Raw genomic sequence first — 19246 nt, forward strand, 5'->3', positions numbered from 1 at the left:
GATTTTTCAGTATATTAATGGATGAAAATTGGGGGCTACAGGCCTCTTGAAGGTCTAAAGCTACTCAATTATAAAACCCATATACTGTAGAATCCTAGATGAAAATTAACTTTTTGACTTGTCCTCTTGTACATTATTCAGTTCTCCCAGCATGTTAAAGCTGTGGTCTCTGCCTTTGTTGTAGTGCATTTTATTACTGTGTTCTTAGTAGCAGGTCATAATCTTAACTCAAATACTTCACTGATATAGTTGTTAAGGTGATGAGCAGTTACGCCCTAAAGTCTTACATTTTATGTCTGTATGGCTATCTGATATCAGCTAGGGCGGCAGTAGAGATATTGTCTCTTATCACCCCTCCTTCTGACTATCATGTTAGGAGAAAAATGTCTATTGTTTCTATTCCTGATCCATTACCTGATTGGGGATGCCTCTATAATTGAATAGTGTAGCAGAGGTTTGCTGTGGAACTGTACACAAGGATTCAACAACCTCAGAGGGTCCAGAATTGCTATGAAAAAAATGAACAATTCTATTGCAAAGCTTCCCCCTTGCACTGAAGACTGTATAGAAATGTTAATTAACAGCAGTACTGAAACTTGTTTTGCAAAGAAACTTTGATTCACATTAGCTGCGCATTCATCTAGCATCGATGGAAATGATGGTATTTCTGGAGCTGAATGGAGACATAATGGGTTAGATTTCTCATATTCCAACAGCCTTATAAATAATCAAACATTATGAAGAATATATACTATTCCTGGCCCAACAACAGCATTGGAAGAGGGCACACAGTAACCTATCACCCCCAGGGAAGCACAATGACATTTTATGTTCAACCAAGTCAATATCTGGAACTCCCTCCCAAATCTCAAAAAAATGAAGTCGAGGCCCTGCTGTTTCATTGCTACTCACTCCACCGCTCTCTTTTCCCCCTTATAATTTATGAAGTCAATTCAAAATTGCACCATTTCTATTAATTTGATTTCCACATTAATCATAAATGTTGAATGCAGTGCGATCCAACAATGTAGAGTCCCCTGGTACATATAATGGAGTAAGGGTTATATTGATTCATAAAACTGAGTTTAGGTCATGGATTACAGTGATCCAAAAATAGCAGACAAGAAATAGAGGAGGTTACCTTTAATTCTCTACACATCTCCAGCACTTGGCTGTAGCCATCGCTGTAATCTGGTTCCAGCAACTGCCAATTCATTTGATATTCTTGTCAGTAATGTAGTGCATTACCATAAGGATACAACTTATGAACAGTCCACCTATGGTAGGTAAACTGTTCCTAATTCCATTTCTCACTATACATAAGTTTTCCTTGGATAAATCAATAGTTCCCAGCAATAAGTTTGATAGCATTGTACTGGAGTAATAGATACAGAGCCAAACACAAAATACTGAGCAAAAAATAGTAAGCAACCTAGAAGAAAGTGAATGATAGCACTTGGCTCAATTTTCAAACTGAGATGTTACCCTGGTCACTTTTTATAGTTGACAACTAGGAGTCCTTCATACCAAAAATAAACTATTGCTGAATGAAGTATACTGTTGTGTGTTACTTAGTTTTAAAACAAATAAAAATGTTAATTTCTTTTTAAAACTGAAGACTGTACAGTCACCCTACATTTTAATCACTGGCTGTTGGCAGGGTTTAATCATTCGTAAGAGGAATATAATTTACTGTTACAGAGCACTGTTGAAAAATTTCCATTTATATTTTCTAAATGAAGGCACTTTTAGTGGAAACATTTTAAGAATAAACAACAGAGATGGAGTTTGTAAGAATGTTTTGCTGATTTATTTTGTCACTTTCAGCTTTTAAATTTTTTAAGCTGATTACAGGACATTTTGATAAGTTATGTTGTGGCTTCATCAGCTGTGAGGAATGTTGCCTGGGTGGTGTGTGATGTTAAATACTAGTCCTTGATGTTCTGGAACTATTCTGAAATACATTCTTGGAGATCAGAAGTGTGTTTTGATTTGTTACAGACAGCAACTCCTGATTTTTTTTTTAAAAGCACACCCCTACAGCTCCCCAATAAGGAGTTAAAGCAATGGTAATCTCCTCTTGCTTCATAATAATCATTACAGCTATACAGAAATAAAACTTGTCTAAACAAAAAAATGTGCACATTTTTGCAATCTGCAAAGAACATTGTCATTGAAAGGGATAAATAATCCTTTTAGTTCCCACTGAACTAGCTCTTTAAAATGTAAGCAATACAACTTTTTTTTCTATCAAACATTTAATTATTGTTTCCTCAGTCACCACCAAGCATGAACATGCATTGGCCACAGAAGAAAATGCTATGAATGTTGTTAGCACACGCCAGATCCTTTATTGTTCAGTGTGGTATGGAAAATTATTTTAGTACCAAAGAATTAGATTCACTTAGTCAAGTTTCCATAATCAGGCTACTGTTTGGCAATCATCCACCCTGGTCCTGTACACAAGATGCTTAAATTAGGCAAAGTGCTGCACTTAGTCACTGTACCACATGTACATGCTTCCTACAAAAAAAAATCATTTTACAATTTTACAGGATGTAATTAATTCCTGATTTTAAGTTGTGCACAAAGTCAAACTAAACAGTTTTCTTTAAAAAGTAACACTGGTACATTTTTGGTGTAAAACTTGTAATGTAGCAAATGTTTATCCTGCAAAGTAGAAAAGGTCAATTTAAAAAAATGTTCGGCTATGTGTAAGCTGCTTAGTTCTTGTCTTTTCTCTTAATCTCCTGAGATTCCTTTAATTGAAAAATTGACTTTCAGGGTGTTATGGTGGTATTGAAGGTAGCAGCTCTCAGTATTCATTGTCTGAACCTTCTCCGGTGTCAGCATTCCTGGATAGCATGTAGTTGTCCATGTCAATTGATCTACAGTTCTGAATGGCATATCGCAAACGTTCTGCCATCACCTGCTGGCTTGTGTAAGGAGGCAGCCGAAGCTGGAAGAAGCAGGTTTGGGCTGTAGGAAGACCATCGACTGGCTGCACAATCAAATGCAAAACAAAATATGTTATGAACAAAACATGAAATATCAGTGATGACCTCAGTTGTTAATCTTAGAAGTTATTTTAGTGAAGGACAAAGAGTGACAAGATTATGGGAGAGATTTTTCACTCCGATGCATCAATGTCGCATGTACATTTGGGTGGACAGAAAATTAAACGGGAACAAACTACCAGCTATTTTCTGAATCAGGAGCACTGGGGGTTCATGAGGCTCGCACAGCTGGAGTGTGTAAATCTCATTTACAGGTAACAAAAATATACTAATTAGGCAGGACTTCCCTGCCTCGCATTTTGCGAGTTGCACCTGAAATACAATGTCAGGACAATGCTCTGTATGAAACAGGTGCAGTTCCAACCTGACTTTATGGCCTTCAGAACTTGTGTGGTTTAGCAAGTGACAGTTGTGGGTTTTTGGCTTTTTTAGTTTGGTTTCATATTCAGAGCATCTCGAACAATGATTTCTCTTCCTACCCCTGCATCATTCTGGAGTCCTCCCAAGGATCGATCCTTGTCCCCTTCGCTTCCTCATCTATATGCTTCCCCTTGGCGACGGTGACATCAGCTGCAGACATGGATGACTATGACACCCAGCTATTCCTCTTCAGTGCTTTCAACCTCTTCACTGCCTCTGTTTTATCAGACTGCTTGTCCCTCATCCAGAATGTTCTCAACCTCGCCTTCCTATTCGACACCAAGTAGATCTTCAACCTCATCCTCGCCATCAGAAAGACTGTCTACTTCCATCTTTAACATCACCCCCATCAATCCTTATCTCAGCCCATCTTCGCTGAAACCCTCAGTGTTTGTCATCTCCAGATAAACTATTCCAATGCACTCCTGGCCGAGCCTCCTATCCTCCACCCTCCGTAAACATCAGCTCGTCCAAAATTCTGCTGATTGTATCCTTACCTGTACTAAGCCCCGTTCACCCATCACGTCTGTCCTTGCAAAACTACACTGAGGTTTTGGGGGACCAGGAGCCAATTAAAATTTGCATCCTTGCGTTTAAATCCCTTCATGGTCTCTTCCCTCCCCATCTCCGTAACCTCCTTCAGCCCTACAAATTCTACTCCCCCACCTCTACTGTACAGAACAGGCCACCGGAGCTAACTGCCACATCTATTCATGACTGGTCAGATTCAAGCAAGGGCAGGAGCACCAAGTCATTTTAATATTCAAAAACAGTCAGAAGTAAATTAGTCTGCAAATCCAAACATATTTTACAATAATAACAGAAGCAGTGAACTAGAAACCACGGCTCCTTTTCTACTCTGCATGTTGATGGTGTGAAGGAGAGGAGTAAGTTAGATATAGTTGGGGTAACGCATCGCATTTATCACTTCAGTCCCCAATTATCCCAGAGACATCATTGTTAACCTTTCATCAACTTGGCATTTTAAATTTAAAAAATAAGCTCATGTTTTGGCAATTGTAATTTGAGCATTGCATGTTCACTACAAGTGGTGATCACCAACAGTGGATTCTGTTTTATCTAGTCTGCTAGGCTATCTTCAATATTAAATCAACAGCAGGGACCTAAATGCGACATTTAAATGGCTTCAGTCCAGGTCCTGGAAGAGGTGATCTAAAATCAACAGAGGCAGCCAGGACTGGAGCTTGGGGAGGTTATCATTTAAATGTCACAGCACTGGAAGAGCTGAGCAGAATAACAGCCAATAGGGACAGCTGATAGGAAAGTAACAGAACAGAAAGAAAGTGCACTAGCAAATGCAAGCCAGTATAAAGGAAAGAATTTTAGTGCATACGAGCTTTGTAATGTTGACCCTTGCCTTACACATGGATTTCTTTGGGTCAAGCGTTAGGGCACGAAGATCATTTTATGCACAAAGTATGTACTGTAGGCACATTTGAGTATCAGATTGTATTGGCCTTCAAACGTACAATCTTTAGTTATAAGTCAATCATATGAGAGTAGAGTCTTTGAATGCAGGACACCTACCCTGTCCACTTTAATAATCTGAAATTTCTGTGTGATGTCTGCAGGGTTGGCTGGCAGTCTGGAGCGCCCAGAGACAAAGCGAAGAAACAGCACTCTCTCTTCATTGGAAAACTCTTGCAGTGTTTGCCAGAGCCAACTCAGTAGTTGATGGTTTTCAACAATGTCACGGTAACGCACAACTTTCTTTAAGGTATCCACATTCACTTCCGGCATCCCACACACGAGCTGTTCAAGCTGCCTTTCTGTAAGTAGAGACAGGAGAGGCACAGGGACAATGGCTGACATTCCCTGTCTGACTGCTGCTACCTGAAAATGATCAAACACCACAGAGAAAACGTTAACAGTTTGTGAATTTGTGTGTTACAGACGTGGTTAATAAGCCAAGTAATTTTTTTAAGCAAAGTAGCACAAATATTTTTCTAAAACTTTTTCCCAAATCTAGTGAACTGGAGAAAATTGAAAGATCTACTTCTAAAGCAGAGGATGAAAATGTTACACATTCCACTTTTGTAATCGGTTCAGTTCATGCTATGCACATTTCCATCAAGCAGGGAAATAATGAGTGAGTCTTGAGCCAGAGGCTGGCATGTCCTGGATGCATCATATTGGAATTTTGTCACAATCAGGATCAAGGTATGCATTTGGAAAATAGCAATATAATTAAGGATGCAACACATATTGAGTGTCAAAATACAAGTTTTCATGTTATAAATTTCATGTCATCAAAATGTCATATGTAATCATATTAATATCAAGTAATAGTTGTTTATTGAAGGCTAATGTTTGAATTGCTGATATCTATGTTTAAAAGCGATAGGAGATTTCAATTCGTCTCTTCCATCTTTGGCATTACTCAAACTGATTATTTTGTCTACAATACTCCCATATAACGAGATGCTTTAACATTTGCAAGCCAGGAATGCTGGACAGTATTTATTACAAAGAATTATTAGGTGCAGAGATAACTCCAAGCAAGCTCACTTTCTTTCAAATTTGCTCCCTCTTGCCTAGTGCTGATGGTTGTTGATGTGTAATTGTGTGTTTACAGCCACTCCAGCATCTCACCCGTGCTTTCATTCTTCAAATGTGAGCCTAGACAGTGCCAGAAAGCTACTCAAAGGCCTGGGTTTGGTGGTGGTGGTGGGGGGGGGGGGGGGGGGGGGGGAAGAGTCCATGAATGGATGAGTTCCATCTGTTGTTGCTGAACATTCATGAATGCACAATTTTCAGCAGATTTTTCTTATTCCCAGACTAGGGACGCAATTCAGTTGTAAGTGCTTAGACCACTATCCTGGGCTGGATTCAGTCAATTCAGCATAGCTTTGGGTTCAAGCCTTGGAGCCTCCTGATCCCCGTGGCTCAGTTCTACACAAGGAAGTGCTTCTACCCACTGACCACTAGTGGAGCCCTCACCACCCTCATTTTCAAGGGTTTCATGAATTCAGTATTTATAACATTTGAAGAAGATCCACGAGACCATTTTGAGATGGCAGAGTAATAGAAGCATAATTAAATCCACTACCTCCAGCTCCACACAGAAATTAAAACTATTTTAAAGGTATTTGATGCTCACCTGTTGATCTAGTTCATGTAATCTGTATTCAATCGCTCTCTCTACATACTCCTTCCTGTTTCCAAAAGTCAAAGGTATACTACTTCCTCCAGGAATTATTGGAACAACCTTCCCATCTGCACTCTGACCAACAAAAGAATCCAAAGGGATCATCTAGAAAAAAATAATTCAAGACAAATAACATTAGAAAAAGTAACCACTAATATCCAACCCACATCCACTGAACAAGGCCCAAGTTATATTTGCTGATGCATACTGTACGAACAATATGAGCAAAACTACTTAAAATTACACTGTTTGGATTAGTTGACAATTTAACTGCTTGTTTTCATTACAATAAGCTTGTATAGCATCTTAGTTAATGAAACAAGAAAACAATTCTGAAATTAACTATCATTGTAAACCTGAAGTCCCCATGCCATGTACTATTCCAGAGGAAAAGAAGGCTGCCTGGTAACCTGTGCCTAGGCCTCTTCCAATACTGCTTCATAACCAGCTGCTGGGAAATACACAAAATGTTTAAGGACTTGCCCTCTAATTTTGTCCTCCTTTGTGTGGAATAATTTACCTTCTGCTCAGTGTTTCCTATCAATCATCCAGGTGAGACTAGAAATTCAACATATTGGGAGGTAGGTACCTATCTGGTGATCTCCACAATTCTACCATAGAATGCTGACACACAACCAGACCATTAATTTCAGTATTATACCTTCCATTTCAATGGCTCAAGGCTCCCAATGCAAAGGTGGTTACAAAGTTCAACTAGAAACTTGGCTAAGCCCTTACCTCCAGGAAATTTTCTTCTGTTATCCCACTATTGTCCAGATGTAAGATTCCATACAAGCTCCGAATGTAAAGCAAGTCAACCTCCTCCAAATCTTCAGCAGTGAGTGGGATTGAGCAGAGCTGTTTCCACACAAGTGGTGCTAGGTGTAGGTCCAATGGTTTCTTGGTCCGAATAGCCACAGCCATCAGGATTCCCAAAAACTTGAACTGCTGGAGGTGCTCATCAGTGCAAGATGATGGATTAAGTAAGAATCTGAAAGAAAACACAGAAGGGTTTAATTTGAGAATTTTAATTTGTTTCTCCTCAATACTTTAAGCCTCCTAGCACCATATGCCATTTAATGGCCAGTAGTGTCACCATGGGATCTGCTCTTTGTGGCTCCGAGCCTACTCCTAAGAGGCATGTGAGATTCGCTAGGTAGCTCAGTCTCAGATTCTCCTCCTTTGTTGGATTCCTGTCTCCTCTCAACATCATGGTAAGATCACAACGTATCAACTCTGATACATGTGTCAACCTTGGCTCAGTGACTCTTGCCCGTCAGAAGTTCGTTGGTTCAAGCCCCATTCCAGATTAGAGATTAGACATTAAAAGATCCCACTTTACTACTCAAAAGATAAGGAGGGGAGATCTCCCGGTGTTTTGGCCAATATTTATCTCTCAGCCTACATCACTAAAACCGATTATCTGGTCATTAATTTTATTGCTGTTTGTGGGACCTTGCTATGTACAAATTGGCTGACACTACAGCAGTGACTACACTTCAAAAGTATTTGGCTGTAAAGGGATGTGCTGAGGTTATGAAAGATGCTATATAAATGCATATAAATGTTCTTTCTTTCAGAATTAAAATAAAGCAGCTGTTTCACCTGTCTCTGTTGCTACCAACTTCTGCAGTGCCATTTGGTGTGGAAATCAGTAGATCAACTACTCCTGTTTCCAACTCCTGGAAAATAAAGATAGGTAGAAAATTAAATTGCTGATAATAGAAATTGCAGTTCTTACCTGAACATATTCTCTTAACCATATACATTTCATATTACACCTAATGTAAATCTAGGACACTTTACATTAGGATGGGAAATGATTCTCAATGAAGAGATTCCCAAAACAACTGAATCAAATCACACAAGCCAAAAAAATAATCAGGAACATCTAATTATGGTTAAATGATGTGAAATAGTTGTCATTTAGACAAACATAGAAAGTGTTAACGGGGATTCAAACAGGCAACCTCCAGGAGTAGCATTCAGTCTTCCACCAGCTACTGACAATCAAATTCATTTGTAATAAATGGAAATTACATTAATTTTTAAAACTAAATTTCCACAATGTATGGTTAAAACAAGATAAAAGATTTAAGTAATTTATGATAAATAGTCTATTAGGTGACAGAAAGCCTCAAAAACTAAGAGCATCATTGGTAATTGCATATAATGCCACATCAGTAACAACTTGCGTTCTTATAGTGCCTTTAATGTAGAAAAGCATCCCAAGGTGCTTCACAGAGGCAAAATAAAAAATAATGGACTTTGAGCCAAAGATGGTGATATTAGGAGATTGACCAAATGCTTAGACAAAGAGGTAGGTTTTAATGAGGGTGTTAAAGGATGAGAGGGAGGTTGAGATGCAGAGGGGTTTAAGAAGGTTCAACACCTTAGGGTCTAGATGCTTGAAGGCATGGCTGCCAGTGGTAATGTGCAAATGGAATAGGGAAAGCACGAGGCCAGAGTCAGAGGAATAGAGAGTTTGGAGGGGGGCATTGTAGACCTGGAGGAGATTATCCATAGGAAGATATGGAGGGGAAAGGCCATGAAGGGATTTAAACAGGAGGATGAGAAATTAAAACGAGGACTTGGAGGATTAGGAGCCAACGTAGAATAGCACGGACTGGTGTGATCGGTGAGTTGGACTTGATTCGGGATAGGATACTGGCAGTGGAGTTTTGGATGAACTGAAGTTTATGGAGTGTGAAGGATGGGAGGCTGGCTGGGAAAGCAATAGTCGAGTCTGGAGTTGATATAGCGGTAGATGAGGGGTTTCAGCAGCAGATGGGCTGAGGTAGGGATAAAAGCAAGAGAAGAGGATGCTGCCATTGTAGCAGTAAAGGAGGAGGTAGTGGCGATATTGGATAGGATAAAAATAGATAAAGAAGAGGTACTTAAAAGGTTGGCAGTACTCAAAGTAGAAAAGTCTCCCGGTCTGGATGGGATACATTCCAGGTTATTGTGGGAAGGGTGGAAATTGTGGAGGCTCTGGCCACAATCTTCCAATCCTCCTTAGATATGGGGATGGTGTCAGTGGACTCAAGGATTGCAAACGTTACACACTTGTTCAAAAAAGGGGAGGGGGATAAACCCAGCAATTATAGGCCAGTCAGCCTAACGTCGGTGGTGGTGAAACTTGTAGAGACAATAATCCGGGACAAAATTAATTGGCACTTGGAAAAGGATGGGCTAATAAATGAAAGTCAGCATGGATCTGATAAAGGAAAATCGTGTTTGACTAATCGATCGAATTCTTTGATGAAGTAATGGAGAGGGTTGATGAGGGTAGTGTGGTTGATGTGTATATGGACTTTCAAAAAGCATTTGATAAAGTACCACATAATAGACTTGTTAGCAAAATTAAAGCCCATGGGATTAAAGGGACAGTGGCAGTGTGGTTACAAAATTGGCTAAGGGACAGAAAGCAGAGAGTAGCAGTGAAGGGTTGTTTATCAGACTGGAGGGAAGTATATAGTGGTGTTCCCCAGGGGTCAGTGTTGGGACCACTGCTTTTTTTGATATATATTAATCACTTGGACTTGGGTATAGAGGGTGTAATTTCAAAGTTTGCAGATGACACGAAATTCGGAAATGTAGTAAACAATGTAGAGATAGTAACAGACTTCAGGAGGACACAGTCCGACTAGTGAAATGGGCAGACACATGGCAGATGAAATTTAATGCAGAGAAGTGTGAAGTGATGCATTTTGGTAGGAAGAATGAGGAGAGGCAATATAAACTAAATGGTACAATTTTAAAGTGCATGCAGGAACAGAGAGACCTGGGGGTGTATGTACACAAATCTTTGAAGGTGGCAGGACAAGTTGAGAAGGCTGTTAAAAAATCATATGGGATTGTATGGGATCCTGGGCTTTATTAATAGAGGCGGAGAGTGCAAAAGCTGGTTAGGCCTCCGCTGGAGTATTTTGTTCAATTCTGGGCACCACACTTTAGGAAGGATGTCCAGGCCTTAGAGAGGGTGCAGAAGAGATTTACTAGAATGGCACCATGGATGTGGGATCTCAGTTATGTGGAGAGACTGGAGAAGCTGGGGTTGTAATCTGCCATGTGTCTGCCAATTTCACTAGTCTGACTATGTCCTCCTAAAGTCTGTTACTATTTCTACATTGTTTACTACATTTCTAAGTTTCATGTCATCTGCAAACTTTGAAATTATACCCTCTATACCCAAGTCCAGGTCATTAATATATATCAAAAAAAGCAATGGTCCTAATACTGACCCCTGGGGAACGCCACTTTATACTTCTTTGTATACTCCTTAGAACAGAGAAGGTCAAGGGGAGATTCGATAGATTTGTTCAAAATCATGAATGGTTTTGATAGAGCAAAGAAGAAGAAACTGTTTCCGGTGGCAGAGGGGTCAGTAACCAAAGGACACAGACTTAAGGCGATTGGCAAAAGAGCCAGAGGTGACGTGAGGAAACTTTTTGTTTTACACAGCGAGTTATAATGATTTGGAATGCATTGTCTGAAAGGATAATGAAAGCAGATTCAGTAATAACTTTCAAAAGGGAATTGGATAAATGCTTGAAGGGAAAAAATTTACAGGGCTATGGGGAAAGAGCAGGGAAATGGAACTAATTGGATAGCTCTTTCAAAGAGCTGGCACAGGCACGATGGATCGAATGGCCTCCTCCTGTGCTGTGCCTACTATGATACTATGTTATGGAGGTGGAAGTAGGCAGACTTTGTGATGAAGATGATACAGGTTTGGAAGCTCATTTTTATTCCTTACCATGCATCCTGAATGTAGAATTATTTATGCTTTACAGACCCCAAGTTCTATCATAACACACATCTTTTATGGCTCTCCTACTCTAAGACGGCAGTTATACTACACATTTCTGAAACTATAAATCAACAAAGATGACTATGCAGAACTGTGAATCAGAAACTGTAAAATATTTTACAGGTGTAATGAAACCAACTGCTGCTCATGATGGGAGAAAAACTTAGTCCAATACTAGAACAGACCATGTACTTCCTTGGCTATGTGGTGCCAAATTCTTAAAAGTAGTTTCACTCCCAACACCTCAAAAATTAGACAATGCCCTATTCATCTATGGAGAAGTTGAATGAAAGAGGAATCTAAATGTACCATGTTCTAAAATGTCGTTCTAATTTGTTTGCAATTCAGTACAACAAATAAATAGAACAGGTGCTCAGCGGTGGTACAATTACTGATGTGCCAACACGCTGACTGATGACAGCCATGAGATTGGTGCTGCTGTGAAGGAACTATGAGTGATCCAAACAGCAATTTCTGGTGCTCAGACTGGTACATTAGCATGAGTGGAGGGCACCATCACAAGAAAGGATTATAAGCATTAGCATTAACAGACTAAAATGATATCAAAGTAAAGAAAAACTATTTAAAAGTTGAGTAGATTAACTGAAGAAGTGTCATCTTGTCTTTCCTCTAATGGTCCCCTTTCATGCTGTGATATCTAACACAGGATTCCTTAGAAGTTTAAAGCACAGAAGGCAACCACATAGGAAATCTTGTCTATGTCAGTTCTTTGTTACAGCAATCCAAATCTAATCCCACTGCACTCCCCTCTTTCCATATCTTCCTCTGCTTATCCAATTTTCCTTTGAAAGATGTAACGGTCTCTACTTCAACTACTCCCTGTAGCAATGCATTCAATGCTCTACTATTTATATTAGAACATTTCTTTTACACTCTTTCTCCTTATTCTCTTGTGACAATTTTAAATTTTAACACCTCATCACTGACTCCCCAACCAGAGGAAATAGTCTTTCCCTGTTCACTCAATGAAAACCCTTCATAATTTTAAAAGCCTCTATTAAATTTCCTCTTAACATTCTCTGCTTCAGTGGAAATAAACGAGTATCTGAAGTCTCTCCTCATAAGAATAGTTTTGGATCCCTGGTAAATGGACACTATATACTCTGTGACTTTAATGTCCTTTCTGTAGTGGAATGGCCAAGACTGCACACAGTACTCTATGACCTAACCTAGCCTTGTACAAATTTGCTACTTCTTTGGTTTTATAAATAGGGTCATAGAGTACAAGACCAAAGGGACTTTAGTCATGAGGATTAAAAAAAATCCATGGGAGTTTTGTTATGAGGATTAAAAAACCCAAGGGAGTTTAGTTATGAGGAGACTGTATAGGAATTGGGGCTCTTTTTGTTAGAGCTGAGAAGGTTAAGAGATCTCAGAGGTGTTTAAAATTATGAAGAGTTTTGATAAGGTAAATAAGGAAAACTTATTTCCACTAGTGTGAGTGTCAGTAACTAGAGGGCAAAAATTTAAGATCAGCAGCAAAAGAACAAAGGGAGGGTTTAGGAGAAATTTATTTTATGCTGAAGGAAGACGCAGAATCCATAATAGCTTTTATGCAGATAAATATTTGAAAAAGAAAAAATTAAAAGGGTCTGGGGAAAGGGAATGGTATTAAGTAGATAGCTTTTTCAGAGAGCTGGCACGAGCATGTTGGGTCGAATGGCTTCCTTCTCTCCTGTAAAATTCTATAATTCTGTGTGTTTTTTTTTAAAAATGGTTTTATTTAACTGCATCCACATTTTCAAGGCGCTATGCATTTAAACCCCTGGGGTCTCTATTTTCCTGCACCTTTCAGCATATTTCTATTGATAGTACACTCATGCTCTATTTTTCTATCCAGAAATCCATTACCTTCTCCATGTTAAATTGCATCCGTCACCTTTCTGCCTATTTCACTAATCTGCTCATGTCTTCCTGAAGCCTTTTGCAGTCCTGACTTTCTGTAGTGCTTTTGCAGTCCTTTCTGTAGTGGAATGGCCAAGACTGCACACAGTACTCTAACTATGACCTAACCTAGCCTTGTACAAATTTGCTACTTCTTTGGTCATGTACTCTATGACCCTATTTATAAAACCAAAGGGACTTTAGTCATGAGGATTAAAAAAAAATCCATGGGAGTTTTGTTATGAGGATTAAAAAACCCAAGGGAGTTTAGTTATGAGGAGACTGTATAGGAATTGGGGCTCTTTTTGTTAGAGCTGAGAAGGTTAAGAGATCTCAGAGGTGTTTAAAATTATGAAGAGTTTTGATAAGGTAAATAAGGAAAACTTTAAAAGTCCTCACTTTTATGTCAAACTCGCTACTTTTATGTCATCAGCAAATTAGATATCATGTTTCTATGCCCAAGTCCAAATCATTTACACACACACACACACCCAGCACTGATCCTTGGCATACACCACTACCAATCTGAGCAACAGTTATTAATCCTAACCTCTTGCTTCCTGTTAGGCAACCAAATTTCTATCCCTGCTACTATATTTCCACTTATATTCGATACCTGAATTTTTATAACAAACCTCCAGGGAGTAGGGAAAAACCAGGGAACTACAGGCCAGTGAGCCTAACATCAGTGGTAGGAAAATTATTGGAAAAAATTCTGAAGGACAAAATTAGTCTCCACTTGGAGAAGCAAGGATTAATCAGGGATAGTCAACATGGCTTTGTCAAGGGAAGATCATGTCTGACTAATTTGATTGAATTTTTTGAGGGGGTGACTAGGCGTGTGGATGAGGGTAACGCAGTGGATGTGGTATACATGGATTTCAGTAAGGCCTTCGATAAAGTCCCCCACAGGAGACTGGTCAAGAAGGTACGAGCCCATGGAATCCAGGGTGCCTTGGCACTTTGGATACAAAACTGGCTTAGTGGCAGAAGGCAGAGGGTGATGGTCGAAGGTTGTTTTTGTGACTGGAAGCCTGTGGCCAGTGGGGTACCACAGGGATCGGTGCTGGGTCCCTTGCTGTTTGTGGTCTACATTAATGACTTGGATATGAATGTAAAAGGTATGATCAGTAAGTTCGCTGATGATACAAAAATTGGTAGGGTGGTAAATAGCGAGGAGGATAGCCTCAGTCTGCAGGACGATATAGATGGGTTGGTCAGATGGGCGGAACAGTGGCAAATGGAATTTAACCCGGAAAAGTGCGAGGTGATGCACTTTGGAGGGACTAACAAGGCAAGGGAATACACAATGAATGGGAGGAGCCTAGGCAAGACAGAGGGTCAGAGGGATCTTGGTGTGCAAGTTCACAGATCCCTGAAGGCGGCGGAACAGGTAGATAAGGTGGTAAAGAAGGCATATGGGATACTTGCCTTTATTAGCCAAGGCATAGAATATAAGAGCAAGGAGGTTATGATGGAGCTGTATAAAACACTGGTTAGGCCACAGCTGGAGTACTGTGTGCAGTTCTGGTCGCCACACTACAGGAAGGATGTGATCGCTTTGGAGAGGGTGCAGAGGAGATTCACCAGGATGTTACCAGGGCTGGAGCGCTTCAGCTATGAAGAGAGACTGGGAAGATTGGGTTTGTTTTCCTTGGAGCAGAGGAGGCTGAGGGGGGACATGATTGAGGTGTACAAAATTATGAGGGGCACAGATAGGATGGATACTAAGGAGCTTTTTCCCTTCGTTGAGGGTACTATAACAAGGGGACATAGATTCAAGGTAAAAGGCGGGAGGTTTAGAGGGGATTTGAGAAAGAACTTTTTCACCCAGAGGGTGGTTGGAGTCTGGAACTCACTGCCTGAAAGGGTTGTGGAGGCAGGAACCCTCACAACATTCAAGAAGCATTTGGATGAGCACTTGAAATGCCATAGCATACAAGGCTACGGACCAAATGCTGGAATATGGGATTAGAGTAGACAGGGCTTGATGGCCGGCGCGGACACGATGGGCTGAAGGGCCTCTATCCGTGCTGTATAACTCTATGACTCTATGACCTTATCACATGCCTTCTGAAAATCTACATACACTACATCTGCATTTCCTTTATCTATACAATGTCACTTCTTTAAAAAAAACCTCGAACTGGCAGTCCCTGATTAATCCATGCATTTGGTCTAGAATGATTGATTCCAAGAATTTGCCCACAAATGAGAAATAACTAAAAAAAAAGCAAACTTTGTTCCTTTTCCACACACATTCTTTGTTTTAAATTCTACCTTTGCACTGTAAACAGTTCAATTTGTGGCAGCCTCAAATCTTTTAGCACACAGTGCCAATCTAGTAAATGATTTCTGTGTATAAAGTGGACCACTGATCCCTCTCAGTTACCAAAATGATAAGGTACAAAAACCAATTCTGGATTACAAAATTCATGATATCCAGTCTAACATCATTTCATCATCAAACGCTCTTTAAACCTTTTAAATAACATTAGATTACCTTTGTAATTCTTCATTATTGAATATTCTGCTATCAAATGGGGTAGAATCCACATGGCACTGCCATTTAAAAGTTTAGCACCCTGTAAAAGCCATTTTTCCCTCCTTACTGCCAAACACAGTCATACTTTGTTTCTTACTGGAGGAGGTAAGCAGACAGACTGAATTCAAACAAGACGTTTAAACTTAGCCTGTCTCCATTAAGAATTGTAAACAATTTTACAACACCAAGTTATAGTCCAGCAATTTTATTTTAAATTCACAAGCTTTCGGAGACTTCCTCCTTCCTCAGGTAAATGTTCAGGAGCTCCTTGAAGCCTACGCATTTATACATATAGAACAATACATGGTGTTTACAGACTGCCCCTGCAACTGCCCGTTGCCAAGGCAATCACCGTGTTCAGACAGAGAGGTGTCACCTGCAGAACCCCCGAATACACATTCAACAAAAAAACAAACAGGGAAAAAAAACAGAGGAAAAAAACAGAGAGAGGCAGAGACATCCGGAAGGCAGAGAAAGCCAGCAAATGACCCATTATATTAAAAACAGATAACATTTGTTCGCTGGTGGGGTAACGTGTAGCGTGACATGAACCCAAGATCCCGGTTGAGGCCGTCCTCATGGGTGCGGAACTTGGCTATCAATTTCTGCTCGACGATTTTGCGTTGTCGTGTGTCTCGAAGGCCGCCTTGGAGTACGCTTACCCGAAGGTCGGTGGATGAATGTCCATGACTGCTGAAGTGTTCCCCGACTGGGAGGGAACCCTCCTGTTTGGTGATTGTTGCGCGGTGTCCGTTCATCCGTTGTCGCAGCGTCTGCATGGTCTCGCCAATGTACCATGCTCTGGGGCATCCTTTCCTGCAACGTATGAGGTAGACAACGTTGGCCGAGTCACAGGAGTATGAACCATGCACCTGGTGGGTGGTGTCCTCTCGTGTGATGGTGGTATCTGTGTCGATGATCTGGCATGTCTTGCAGAGGTTACCGTGGCAGGGTTGTGTGGCGTCGTGGACACTGTTCTCTTGAAAGCTAGGTAATTTGCTGCGAACGATGGTCTGTTTGAGGTTGGGTGGCTGTTTAAAGGCGAGTAGTGGAGGTGTGGGGATGGCCATAGCGAGGTGTTTGTCCTCATTGATGACATGTTGAAGGCTGCGGAGAACATGGCGTAGTTTCTCCGCTCCGGGGAGCTGGACTATAACTTGGTGTTGTAAAATTGTTTACAATTGTCAACCCCAGTCCATCACCGGCATCTCCACATCATGACTACCATCGACACCACAAACTGCCGGCTCACAGTGGAAAGGATATCCAAGAAGATCGCGCATTTAGACACAGACATCAAGTTTTTACAGAGCTGCAAGAAAGCAGACAAGATCCCGAAAGGACTCCAGATCACGAACCCACTCAAGTCCACATACAACTCGGATTACGCTGAGAGACTCTGCCGCCGTACCTCTCGCACACTCCGCAACCATCTCATACACCAACTCTACAGCAGACGCCACAACTTCGAAACCAAGATAGAGTCCATACTCTCAACCTGTACTCAGGACACAGCAGACCAGCTACGTTATACCGCCAAACAGACGAGGCAACGGAACTACGCTGCCTACATGAAAACCAAGAGCAGGAAGCTTGAAAAACTCGGCATCACCACCAGCATCGACCAAGCTTCCCCTGGTACCACGGTTGCAACCACAGGGAAGTCTATCATCAATTTGTCCGACCACACCCTTCAACCAGACGAAATCGAAGTTCTCAGCCGAGGGCTCAATTTCTGCCCCACTACCAAAATGGACCCCACTAGTCTCGCGGCAGACACAGAGGAATTCATCAGGAAAATGAGGCTCCGGGAATTCTACCACAAACCACAAAATTTCAGCAGCGAACCCAATGAGACAATCGACGATCCGGAACAGCAGACAGAGGGATCCGCGGTACAACAACCGAAGAGGAAAGAGTCAAACTGGACTCCTGCAGAGGGTCGCTGCCCTCAGCTGGACATGTATGCTCAAGCTGTCAGGAAATGCGTCAATGCCAGATTCATCAGCCGCACTCAGAAGACAGTCCAGAATGTCACCCGAGCTCAACGCAACGCCATCGACGCTCTCAAGACCAACCGCAACATCGTCATCAAACCAGCGGACAAAGGAGGAGCCATAGTCATACAGAACAGAACGGACTATTGCAAAGAAGCATACCGACAACTGGACAACCAGGAACACTACAGACGGTTACCCACAGACCCGACCAAAGAACACACCCACCAGCTCAACAAACTGATCAAGACCTTCGATCCAGACCTTCAAAGCATCCTACGCACTCTCATCCCACGTACTCCCCGCGTGGGAGACTTCTACTGCCTCCCAAAGATACACAAAGCCAACACACCCGGACGTCCTATCGTATCAGGCAACGGAACCCTGTGTGAGAACCTCTCTGGATACATCGAGGGCATCCTGAAACCCATCGTACAGGGAACCCCCAGCTTCTGTCGCGACACTACAGACTTCCTACAAAAACTCAGTACCCACGGACCAGTTGAACCAGGAACACTTCTCACCACGATGGACGTCTCGGCACTCTACACCAGTATCCCCCACGATGACGGCATCGCTGCGACAGCATCAATACTCAACACCAACAACAGCCAATCTCCGGAAGCCATCCTACAACTCATCCGCTTCATCCTGGATCACAATGTCTTCACCTTCGATAACCAGTTCTTTACCCAAACACACGGAACAGCCATGGGGACCAAATTCGCACCCCAATACGCCAACATTTTCATGCACAAGTTCGAGCAGGACTTCTTCACTGCACAAGACCTCCAACCAACACTATACACCAGATACATCGACGACATTTTCTTTCTATGGACCCACGGCAAGGAATCACTAAAGAGACTACACGATAACATCAACAAGTTCCATCCCACCATCAAGCTCACCATGGACTACTCCTCAGAATCAGTTTCTTTCTTGGACACACGAATCTCCATCAAAGACGGGCACCTCAGCACCTCACTCTACCGCAAGCCCACGGACAACCTCACGATGCTCCACTTTTCCAGCTTCCACCCTAACCACGTCAAAGAGGCCATCCCCTATGGACAGGCCCTGCGAATACACAGGGTCTGCTCAGACGAGGAGGAACGCGATGGACACCTACAGACGCTGAAAGACGCCCTAGTAAGAACGGGATATGACGCTCGACTCATCGATCGACAGTTCCGACGGGCCACAGCAAAAAATCGCATAGACCTCCTCAGGAGACTAACACGGGACGCAACCAACAGAGTACCCTTTGTCGTCCAGTACTTCCCCGGAGCGGAGAAACTACGCCATGTTCTCCGCAGCCTTCAACATGTCATCAATGAGGACAAACACCTCGCTATGGCCATCCCCACACCTCCACTA

The 19246-nt window shown here is 41.7% G+C and overlaps 1 protein-coding gene across 2 annotated transcripts in view; it reads right to left on the reverse strand.

Annotated features, from left to right (window-relative positions):
• Positions 1-1787: 1787 nt before the first annotated feature.
• Positions 1788-19246, reverse strand: part of LOC137322062 (probable E3 ubiquitin-protein ligase HERC1) — a 317287-nt gene continuing 299828 nt past the window's right edge. For both annotated transcript variants that reach the window (XM_067985131.1, XM_067985126.1), the window contains exons 74-78: positions 8212-8288; positions 7345-7597; positions 6559-6711; positions 4986-5291; positions 1788-3001 (exon numbers count right to left, since the gene is read on the reverse strand). In XM_067985131.1, the coding sequence (XP_067841232.1) occupies positions 2816-3001; positions 4986-5291; positions 6559-6711; positions 7345-7597; positions 8212-8288 (975 nt within the window). In that variant the 3' untranslated portion in view covers positions 1788-2815. The remainder of the gene's footprint in view (positions 3002-4985; positions 5292-6558; positions 6712-7344; positions 7598-8211; positions 8289-19246) is intronic.

The sequence above is a fragment of the Heptranchias perlo genome, chromosome 1, assembly GCF_035084215.1.
Source record: "Heptranchias perlo isolate sHepPer1 chromosome 1, sHepPer1.hap1, whole genome shotgun sequence".
Classification (NCBI taxonomy): Eukaryota; Metazoa; Chordata; class Chondrichthyes; order Hexanchiformes; family Hexanchidae; genus Heptranchias; species Heptranchias perlo.